Raw genomic sequence first — 12,364 nt, 5'->3', positions numbered from 1 at the left:
TCCACTTGTTTTCGACATCTACCCCTGTTCTATGTTGCCATTTTACACTTTCTTATTCTATCAGTCTTTTTCTCTTCTGCCTGGACATTTGCTCATACCAGACAGTTATTAAAAAGGATGACATCACTTCCATCCAATTATCATCCCATTGCACTTACTTCTACTGTTTCTGAGGTAATGGAGAAATCTACCAACATTCAATTCCTAAACTATAATAAAAACTTCCATCTGATCAATGAATCCCAGTATGGATTCCATCAGTGTTGACCCACTGGTGATATACTGGCTTATGTTACCCATCGATGAGCATATTCAATGGAAAAGTTTGGTGATATCAATCAGTTGCTCTTGACATTTCAAAGACTTTGAAATGTCAAGAGCAATTGCTTGATTTGTGTTTGGCATAAAGGTTTCCTAAATAAGCTTTCATCTTATGGTTTTCCAACTGTTTTTTGTAATTGGGTATATTGTACTATGTTCAAATATGGAGATCGCACCTAAAGAAAAACAGTGTTCTTGAAAGGGTCCAAAGACCAGTAACTCTTTACTTATGTAAACTCTAGAAGGAAAGGGATGAATCAGATTGGTCCACTTAACATACATGGTTTGACTATTGATGATCATGCTCAGGTAGCTGATAAAGTGAATGAGTATTTTGCATCTACATTCACACGAGGAGTTATTCAAGGAGGGGAATGCCAGAAGCTTATCAAACTCTAACAGGGAGTTAAGTGATTTTGTAATAACTAAGAGAAAAGTGGAGGAGAAATTGTTGAGGTTAAATATATGGAAGGCACCTGGGGTGGATGGGATCTATCCAATTATATTAAAGGAGGCAGCAAAGGAAGTAAGCAAACCCTTAGTCATAATTATGAGAGCTTCCTTGGACTCAGGGGAGATACCCATAGACTGGAGAGTGCAAATGTGACCCCAATTCACAAAGGATGATCAAAGGGCAACACAAGTAATTATAGACCTGTTAGTTTAACTTGTGTTTCGGGGGAAATAATGGAGTCACTGGTTAAAGAAGCATTGCAGGATCATCAAGACAAGACAGAAGTAATAATTCAGACAATGTATGGGTTTGTTAAGGGAAAGTCTTGTGTGATCAATTTGATTGGATACTATGATATGGTCACAAAAGATGCAAAAAATAATTTTGATATCATATACTTGGATTTCAGGAAAGCTTTTGATACTGTTGCACAGGAAAGACTGCTGTACAAATTGGAGTGGTATAGCATCAAGGGCAAGTTGCTATAATGGATAAAGGGATGGTTGAGTGGGAGATGACAGGGAGTGGTAATCAATGGACACTGCTCTTCATGGACTAATGTTATTAGTGGAGTTCCCAAGGGTTCGGTACAGGGCCCATTGTTCTTTTGCATATTCATCAATGATATTGATGAAGGTATATCGGGCTTAATGTCCAAGTTTGCAGATGATACAAAGGTTGGCAGGGTTGTTAACGACAGTAAAGACAGTATGCTATTGCAACTGGATCTAGATAAGTTGGGCAAATGGGCTGAGAAGTGGCAACTGAGGTTTAACATTGACAAATGCAAAGTTCTACATATGGGTAGCAGTAACCCAAGAGAAACATACCAACTGTGTACTACACTCAGGGAAGTGGAGAGTAAAAAAGACCAGGGGTAATTGTGCAGTTAGTAAGGAGTTCACTGAGCAGTGCAGACAGGCTGCCAGAGCAGGTCATGGAGTCTTGTCAATGATATATAGGAATTTTGCTAGCAGGAACAAGGAGGTGATTATTCCATTGTACAAGGCAATGGTCAGGCCACACCTTGAATACTGTGTATAGGTCTGGAGGCCTCATTTTAGGAAGGATGTAGAGTTGCTAGAACGAGTACAAAGAAGGGCAACAAGATTGGTGAGGGGAACAAAGGGGCGATCATACCAAGATAGGCTTAAGTTCTGCAAATTGCAATGCCTGGAGACTAGGCACATGCGAGGTGATCTGATTGATGTGTATAAGGCCTTGAACGGGTTGAGCAAGCTCAATGCTAATTAGATTCTTCCTCTTGCTCAGATTAAGAACATGGGGGGGATATAGATTCAAATCGAGGAAAGACAGTTATAGAACAGATATGCAGAAATTTGCCTTTAGCCAGAGGGTAGTTGATTGCTGGAACAGACTTCCATCTCTTGTTGTGGAAGTATCTCACAAAAAGGTTTCTTATGCTTTTGATATCTTAAATAAATTTAAGGCTGAGCTGGACAAGCATTTGGAGTGAATAGATGAGTGAAATGGGAGGGTTTTTTTTTTTTTTTTGGGCTGATGCTGCATAAGCTTGCTTTCTTGCGTCGTATGCCTTAACTAATGCTAAACTCTGGTGAGATCGGCAAAAGGGTGTCCATATGAGGAAAGACTTTGAATATATGGGTTGCAGAGCTTGGAAACTAGGCACCTTAGAGGAGACTTGATTGAGGTGTTTAAGGCTCTGAGACGTATAAGAAAAATGAATGAAAATGAAATTTTCACGGTTGTAAATGATTCTAAAACAAGTGGCCATAATTTCAAGTTACGGGATGAGATGTTTAGATTGGATTGCAGAAGTTTTATTTAAGCCAGCGAGTTATAAATTACTGGAATAAGTTACCTACATGGGTGGTAGAAGCTGAGAGTTTGGGAAAATTCAACGGTCAGCTGGATAATTACCTATGGGAGGAGGGAAACACATAGGTTGTCTATTTCCTTTTCTCTTATTAATTTTTTTTTCTTGCTCTTATTATTATTTTATTTTTTGTTATTTTATTTTACTATTATTATTATTTTTTGACTGGTGCAGCGTAAGCCATAGGCTTCCTTGCACCATGTGGCCATTGCTAATACTAATATTATCCAATTTTCTTTCTGACCGGTTTTCCAGTTTTATTTCAGGTGATGGTAGACAATTCTCTACCTTTTGACTTCTCCATTAATGTAGGTGCCCCAAGGCTCAGTTCTTTCTCCCACTCTTTTCCTCTTCTATATTAATGACCTCCTTCCATTGACAGAAATCCTATCCATAGTTTTGCTGATTTTAGCACATTGCATCCACCCTTCAGTTTGAGAAACCTTGCTCTGCACAAATAGTTTCAACTTCTGGAATATCCACTCCTAATTTCCCTAAATACTGATCTTCTGGGGCAAAGATAACTTAGTTGATTTCAATCCTTCTAAACCTGAATCCTGTCTTATATCTCACAATAAGGTTTCTTCTGCTCCTATGTTTATCTTCAACGACACTCAGATTTCTAGACAAAATCACATATCTCTATTAGGTATTATGCTGACTTCCAATCTCTCCTGCATAACATTAATATTGCTTCCTTTGTACTTAAAACATTGGGTTTTCACTTTCACTCTCAGCATAACTTTTCTTCTAAACAGCTACTCGCCCTGTAAAAACTCCAAATCCATCCTACATTGGCATACTGTTATCACTGCTTAGAGTTTATATAAAAAAAATAAAATAAACTTTAGTCTTTGCACTTTACTTTGGCATTTCACTGTAGCATCTTTAAATTCTAAAGTCTTATCCTTTACTTACTTCTCTTTTGTCTGTTATTAACACTACTTGTTAAGTAATTTATTAACTGTTACAGAATCCATAAGTTATTTTTCCATTACTGCATCCTTAAAGCACTTCGGCATGAGTTAAGTCTGAGAGAGAGAGAGAGAGAGAGAGAGAGAGAGAGAGAGAGAGAGAGAGAGAGAGAGAGAGCTCTTACTTTCAAGAAAACTATCTGAAATAAGGTTAATACTTTTGCTGCTGACTTTCCTGATGATCTTTCTGACCTGAGATTAAGTCAATCTGAATTGGAGAGGGCAGAGCCATTTTTAGGCTTTCTTCTCACAATGACTAAATTAGTCAGCATCTAGTGAAGGTTGCTTGACAAAAATATCTGGTTTTTTCTTCTATCAGATTGGAAGAAAAAGGTCTAAAAGTAGAGTGGTTTCCCTCCAAGTGGACTAAAAACCCAATTCTGCATTTGTGTAATGAATATTTAAGCTAACTTTCATTATATTTATTCCAATTTCAATCTTCTAGTGTCATTTAGGATTTGTGTTTTGCAGAGCTAGTTCATTCATTATCAGCCATTCTATTTTTAAATTTTCATTTCTTTAAAACTAAGTAATGCCAACATCCTTTGACATGCGTATCTGACTTTTCAATATTGCTCCTGTTGATTGTTTTTAAATATAATATATAATAAAAAAAGTACATTTTCAAAATATCTCACCTGAAGAAATTCTTTAGGTGCCAACAAAACATATGCCTGAACTAGCTGTAAAGATATCCTTAGGTTATCCACTCCCCATTCTGCATTCCAAAGGAAAATATAATCATAAATGTTATATACAGTAAGGTAAGCAATTATATAAAAAATAAATATTTCATTACTGCTAAAAAATAAATTCTGTCAAAAAATCAACTTATAAAATTTATACATGATCATACCTAATAATGGCAATAAATTATTTGCCAAACGTAAGAGGTCAGAAGAACAGCGAGAAGTATTTTCAAGTACTGCCCACCAAAGATCTAAAGCATCTTCAACTAAATATACATGAGGGGGCTGCGTGACATCTGTACTGAAGGCAATAACAGGCAGAAGAAAAGGATGGAGTTCCTCACTCAAAGTTCCAAGGCCCTAAAAAATAATTACATTAATAAAAACAAAAGACAATTTATAAACTACCACATTTGTAGTATATATATAGAAATGTAGACAAGAATATGAATTAAAGGCAATCTCAATTTCCTGTACACACAACAAGCTGTTTATATATTTGGCTGTTTATTTATGGATAATTTGAAAACAAACTTCTCTATCGAATATCATTTATAATATATTCCATTCAATTTTTGAAAATTATACAGCACTACTCATCTTAAAACTGAATTAAGAGGGGGGGGAGGAAATAAGGGCATCAGAGTAGTGTCAAAAAGATATTTTTTTAACCAGATTACAAAGAAATAAAAGATATTTTTAACAAAAGTCAAGTGTGTATATAAATTATTAGTTTTGTGAGTGAATATCATGGTGGATCTGCTATGCTGGTGAATTCCTCTTCAATGTGATTTACTATTTTCATTTCATGAAAGTAAAATGGCTGGAAGCAATAAACTGTGGCTCCAACTTCCCTCTGCTGATTGGTTGGTTGGTTGTTGGGTTTTATTGGCGCATTAGCAACTAAGGCTATAATGCGCCTCCCTCTACTGAAAATAACTGAGCAAGACAGAGAAAAAGTAATTGTTGCTGCTTGCTTGGTATGTAGTGTTCATGTGGTATTTAGTGTATCAAAAAAATTCAATAGTAATGCCTGATAAAACTAATTTATGGGACAATATGCTGCACATGCTGGATAAATAAAATTCTTTATTCAAGTAAACAGAATTAAGTGATTAATGTAGATGTATGTGGTACATTAAAGTAGGTATGTAAGGGACACATTTTCAGGTATATCTTTTCAGGTCTAATAGTGAATAATAAAGTTTCACCTCCTCCACAAGGCTTAAATGACAAGCTAGATTACTGAACAAATGAATATTTAGCACAAAATGGGGGAAATGTATTTAGTGAAATGAATTCAGTGATCATGCAAAGAAAATTTACACATACCTGCTTAGTTTTCATGAACTCATTTTGAAATCTAATGCACTCTCAACATGAAAACTAAGCAGGTACATATAAAATTCAGTACAGTTAGTGTAAAAGCATAAGAAGCAAACAAAAACTTGTCTACTTAGCAAAAATACAAAATAAAAATGTAAAAAAATGTTTGTTGCATATTTTCAACATTATCTGTAGTTATCCACATTATGCAATGTTAATTTCAAAGGAGTGAATATATTAAAACTTCAAGCTTTGCTGTTTGGTTAATTTTTGAATTCAAAGTTCACATAATGGCAGCAGGTATATACAAAAAATTGGGGGATAAACTTTAGAAATGAAAATAATTGCATAAATTAATTTGTAACATTAATTTTGGAAATCAATGTAATACCAAAAAGCACATGTGATATACTAAATAAATTACAAAACTGCTGCATGGGCTCTTCCTTGATGGAAACTACAGTACTGAAGGATTAATACAAAATGTAATATCAAATCTGGCGCAATTCAAAAAGAATGATAAAATTTCATATGTTTATTTTGAAGTAACCAGGTAGCTATAATCATATAATAAGCACCAGTCATTACAAAAACTCTCAAAGTTTGAGTCAAATTGATGTGGGAAAATTATTTGCTCTTTCACTGCCAACAATGACCTCGTTACGAAAATGGCAACTCCACAACAAAAAGCATCCCATGTCATGCAGTTTACACACACAAACTATGTGAGACAGTAGTGCCATGGATGTTCTGTATACATTTCTGAATTGATCCACCAACCAGGAGCAACACTTACCACTGGTATAAGCAATTTGAAAAAGACAGGTGTATCTGCAAAAGGAAAGGCAATGGTTGTCCACATGTATTGGAAGTGACATGTGGACAACCATTGCTTTCGACAAGCCTTCCAGCAAAGTCCATGGAAATTAATGTACCAAGGTAGTCACAAGTTACAGTTGTCCCAGACAACCACATGGCATGTTCTATACAAACAATTATCCATGAAACATTACATGTTGCAACTGGTACAATCCCTAAAACCAAAGGAAAAGTTAAATGATACAATTTCTCCATACAGATGCAAGCTGACATGGAAAATGATGAATTTGCAACCAGCCCTATCTTCAGTGATGAAACAACATTTCATTTAAGTGGTAAGGTGAAATACCATAATGTGCACATCTGGGGCACTGAAAATCCACATCATTCATGCACTACAGAGCATGAATGGGATTCACCAAAAGTGAATTTTTTGTGAAAATTCACCAAAAGTGAATTTTCACAATTGAAGGTCCTGGCCTGTTTTTTCTTAATGGAAAACATAATCACCAGGATTATCTATCAGGACATGCTGATGAACTAGCTTTTCCCTCAGTTAAGGAAGCCTTGGACAACTATATTTTCCAGCAGGATGGCACTTCACCTTATTTTCATCTTGAAGTTCCCCTTACCTCAATGAAACACTATCGCACTGCTGGACAAGATGCACTACTGCAGCTGGCTTATTTCTCTGGAGGGATGTGAAGGACACCATTTGTAGACCACCCTTGCCATATGATCTTCAGGAATTAAGACAATGGTCATCACAGCAGTAGTAGCCATAAACAGGAACATACTGGAGAAAACATGGTAGGAATTCAATTATTAAATTCATGTGTGCCACATGACACAGGGTGTCATATTGAAAGTTTATAACTTTAAAGTAAGAAGCTGAGAGTTTTCCCTAATGACTGGTGCACATGACCTGATTGGCTCACGGTTACTTCACAATAAACATGAAAGTATATCATTCTTTTTGAATTGCCCTGTCTGTAGTTAGATGTCTAAAGCACTTTGAAACCTGGAATATGCACAAGATCGGTGGCTGGCATGATACCATTGTTCACTGGGATGAGAATATATCTGGGAATGTTTTGCCACCTGACCAGAATACTGGTCATAGACAACAAATACAGTGAAATCCAGTTACAACAAACTTCAAGGGCACATGAATTATTTCATTGTACACAGAAATTCTGTTCTAATTAATATCACTAAACATTATTTCAAAAGTAATCATAATTTTAATAAATAAATTCTGATGCATGTTTCTAATATATATGTAAGTTATTTCTGCTTTAGGATCAATAAACAAATAAAATGTGTACTGCAAAAGTAAAAATATTTTGTTCAGAAATTGCCATTTTTAAAGCACATTTATAAGAAATACCAAGCATCCAGAAATAGATATACATCTTATTGTTACTTTTCACATATTAAATTCAATTTTTGTTTTTAATGTTTAACTCATTTTGTCCCACATTAATAAAAAAAAAATTTTAAAAATTCAACTTTAGTGCAATTAAAAACGAAGTACTACAAGGATTTAAAAAAAAAAAAAAAAAACCCACAATTATTCAGAGATGGAAAATATAGTAAAGAGAGTACATAATGAATTCTTTTTCCACAATCTTTTTTAGAACTTCCTTTTATTTCAACCAAATGCTTCCATAACCATATTTACAACATGGGCTATGCAATGTTATTCATAATTTTCCAATAAAGATTTTCTTTCAGGGTAAACTAGTACATCTTCAGAATATGCAGATTTCGATAATAATTCATTGTAATGACTTCCTTTTTTATTAAAATTATTTTGTTCAAATGAGACTTGCAAAGCACTAATGACACGGGAAGTCAGCCAAGACCTAGAAATAGTTTCATTCAAATGGTTGCTATAACACAGTTTGTATACCAATAGAAAACTGGTGTTAAAGAGAAATTAGCTCCAGCGGACATATGAGGCATGAGTTGTAATCCTATGGGGTGAGGGGAATGCACCTTTGATATATTGGTATCTTCATTAGTGACTGAACTGATGTTCTGTAAATGTATGACAGTTCTCCCTGGAGACCGAGAAAATGGTCTTTCATATTATCTAGGAAGTTTTCACAAAAAATATTTGTCCATAAACCACAACAAAAAAATATTCAGGACATCATACCTGTGCACCCAGGTAAGAAACTTTCTCATTTAGAAATTGGTCAATTTAAAAAGATATCTAAAGCAGAAGTTGGATGCATTCCCAGCAGTTAGAAGCAACTTCTTGTGAATTGTAACCTGCATATAGAAAAACTTACATAGTCTACCCATGCAATAAAGATGGCTATACTGGCTTCAAAGCCTTATCTGATGTCATTAAAAGAGTTAGGAATTTAAAACAAATTCATCAGGTTTTGAAGTATTTCTAACTTTACAGCTTAAGAATTCAATGGATTGTTTATGCTATTCTTCCCTTAAACTAAGAAAACTTTTGATACCACTTTCCATAACTTGGGATAATATTACTTTTAAAAGGTGAAAATTTCCACTTCTAAAAGATGGAAATTCTTGCTCTTTTAGTGAAAAATCTGATGATTCCTGGTTTCACATTATGGGATGATTACATTTGAATTAACTAATTTATTATTTGGCTTGACATAGAGAGATCCATTTAAGATGTTGTCTTCCCTATATAACAAAGTATAAAAATAAATAAATAAATAAAATAACTTCTGGCTCATTTCTTTTTTCCATTTTATATTTAATGGCCAGATGGATACTAATAATGACTTCAAAGAAGTTCAGGCCTTCCCTTAATTGAATACATGGAAATAATACAAGATGCTGTTGTTTTTATTGGGTTTTTAGGAGCATTAGCAACTAAGGCCACATTGCTTCGGGGATATGTGGTGGCCATGGGCTCGAATCCCGGTCTAATCAAGAAGGGTGTGCTATGCACTGCTGCTCCTGCCCACCTGGCTACGGAGGCACCAATACAAGATGCGAAAAAAAAACTGGTCAGTAGCACTTCGATTTTGAAGTAAAAATGAAGGGTAATACATCTGGACCAGGAGAGCAGTAGATAGGTCAATGATGTCAACCAAGCATTATTAAGAGGGTTTACTCTAGCTAGACTAAATATCTAATAGGAAATAATACAGCATGGATGAAACCAGTGAATGGAAAACTGATAGTCCAGAAAGATAGTCTGCAATTTGAATGAAATTACATCAGATTTGAATGGTTGGTTGGTTGGTTGGTTATTAGGATTTTTATGGCGCATTAGCATCTAAGGCTATAGTGCGCCAATCAGATTTGAATGAAAACTCACTTTTTAAGTCATGGTATACTTTTCTGTGCAGAGAAAAGCCTAGAACAAGATCATTGTTATGTAGTGTAAAGGAAATATTATCCAGAACTCAGAGTTCTTTAAAATAAAATGATATGAACACCATAATACAATAACAGCAAGTCCTTAGGATTAAATAACTAATGTAAATTGGCTATATAATCAAAATGTAACAAAGTTGAACACTCTTGAGCACGAAAAATAGTCCAATAGGTATAACCATAACCTACAACCATTATATAATATTTGTTTCCATTTCTCTTGTAACACAAATTCAACCAAAATTCACAATTTTTGTCCAACCAGCATAAAAAAAAACATTAGCACACCTTCCCAAATAACCAAGGTCTACTTTCAGAACTAAAATCAACAGTTTTCAACTTAAGATGAAAAATAAATCTTTACTGTGAAGTACAGAATTACATACAACACAATATCCTATACAAAACAAAGTTCAGCATAGAAAAGCAGCATACAAATACAAAATGATGAATGCAGATGACCCCTGCTTAATGCTGATAATTCGTTCCGGAAAATCAGAGCGCTAAGTGAATCTGCACTAAGCGAGCACCACATTCCCATAAGGTATCATATGTATTTGTGAATTGCGGTCGGTGCCATAGCATATTTCCTAATCAATAATAAACGGTAGTAAAAAGATGCACAAATGTCAGTCAAAATATTTAATATTCAAATATTTGTACATATAAAATATTCTGCATTATATATGTATATAATTATGTGGTAACTACTTACGTATCAAAATTAAACTTAAAATTCCAATTAAAACCATGAATTTAATTGATCTAAATTGATTTTAATTGATTTAATTTAATTGATGAATTTAATCATGAAAAATGAGTCAATTTTGGGTTGTACTTTGGCCCTCTTGCTGGTAAACTAAAAGGGGTTTTAATTTTTAAGTCCCCTGCAGCATTACCATCCAACAATAAAGTCAATTGATCCTTTGCCGCTTTGAAACTTGGCATGTTTTTTTTCTTCTTTCAATATGAAACTTCTTTTAGGCATTCGTTTCCAAAAAAAGTCCTGCTTCATCTATGTTAAAAACTTGTTGAGAAGTATAACACATAATACCCCTCTTCAATATAATTTTAGCAAGTTTTTTTTTGAAAGTTTCGGCTCTTTGATCTGCAATTGCAGCTTCTCTCTGGATTTTAAATCTATTCAACCAGCCCTTACTAGTTTTAAATGGTTCCACTTTTTTTTTTTTTTTAAGTGAGTTTTCTTCAGATCATCATATAGGCTAATCTCTCTCTCTCCTTTTTTTTATTATTTTTTTTATATAATATTTAACATAACATTTAACATAACTGAAGAATTCTGCATTGGATATTATCTTCAATAAAATTAGTTAAAATCTCTCCATTTCAATCCTAATAGCCGACCTAGCCCTTGTTGCTTGCAGTGGAACAGCTGTCTTTCCCGCTACTAAAATTAATTCTTTATAATTGTTCTTACGTTTATTCTCGTACATTTATTATTGTTCTTGCCAGTCCTAAATTATGGCACATATCCACTTGTCGTTGACTGGAATTGATTCGCTTCAAAACGACTCATTTAATTTTAAAATTCAGTCTTTTTCTTACATTTATAGTCTTTGTACTGTGTCCAAATGTTGTTGCTTTTTCATTCTTATCTGCCATTATTAACTCTTTGAAAATGTAACTGCATTGGTTGCATTAATTATGATACAATGTTCGAGTAAACTGTCCATTGCGCATGATGTCTAATACTATACTGAGTGATGACTAGACTTCATATAAATGCATATAACGCAAATATTACAAGCAATATACTTGATCATTTTTTAAAATGTTGATCTCGGAACTATGCAACAAGTCACTGTACTGCAATTAAATTAGCGTGCGCGAAAATTTCTCAATTCGGCGTGGGAAACATTTGAATGCTGTTTTGCTATTCATTTTCAAGCTATCGACTCCATCAAATGAAACCATTTCATTAAATATGTCAAAAATGCAATCTGTAAAAGAGCCTTACAGTGATTTGTGACAGTGTTATAGTCAGATATGGGTTATAATATAAGAACATCATTTTAGCGAATCTGTGTAAAGTGAACTGCATTATAATGAGGGCCTGCTGTACATTAAAGATTTAAGGAGTACAGAAAACTTGGTTGATATGTTGTTTAATGGCACAAGGACTGCTAAGGCTGTATTGTGCCTGATTCTATTCCGTAGTGCAATTACCAGTTAAAATCTGTTAAATAATCTTGTCTTGTCTGCTTTATGAAAACAAAGAACTCGGTTAGATTTGCATTGTCTCCAATCAGATGAGGTAATGTCAAAGGTTCTTGCAGATGTGAAAATTGTGTTTCAATAATTATTATAATGGTTGAAATTTATAAGAATATGCTTCACCGTAAGTATAGACTGACAAAATGTACACACACTTCACACACTTTTCTATGACTGATTTGTAGTCTGTAGATGGCACTTGGTAGTTAGGAAAGCTTGCAATGATTGGATGTTTTTAGTGGCTTGATCTGCATATTCATTTCCTTTGATGCCTACATGACCTGGTATCCAACAGAAAGTGACTGATTGGTTAACA

At 34.2% G+C, this 12,364-nt stretch overlaps 1 protein-coding gene across 1 annotated transcript in view; it reads right to left on the bottom strand.

The window, feature by feature from the left end:
* The window catches only part of Impbeta11 (importin beta11), a 257,037-nt gene that overhangs the window by 70,530 nt on the left and 174,143 nt on the right, over positions 1 to 12,364 (bottom strand). The window contains exons 18-19 of the mRNA XM_090373121.1: positions 4,464 to 4,656; positions 4,246 to 4,325 (exon numbers count right to left, since the gene is read on the bottom strand). Of these exons, the coding sequence (XP_090229247.1) occupies positions 4,246 to 4,325; positions 4,464 to 4,656 (273 nt within the window). The remainder of the gene's footprint in view (positions 1 to 4,245; positions 4,326 to 4,463; positions 4,657 to 12,364) is intronic.

This window comes from Mastigoproctus giganteus, chromosome 5 (genome assembly GCF_048544385.1).
Source record: "Mastigoproctus giganteus isolate SK-2022 chromosome 5, ASM4854438v1, whole genome shotgun sequence".
NCBI classification, from domain to species: domain Eukaryota; kingdom Metazoa; phylum Arthropoda; class Arachnida; order Uropygi; family Thelyphonidae; genus Mastigoproctus; species Mastigoproctus giganteus.
Note: the sequence above shows the minus strand (reverse complement) of the source record. Positions and strands in the feature narration are given on the sequence as shown.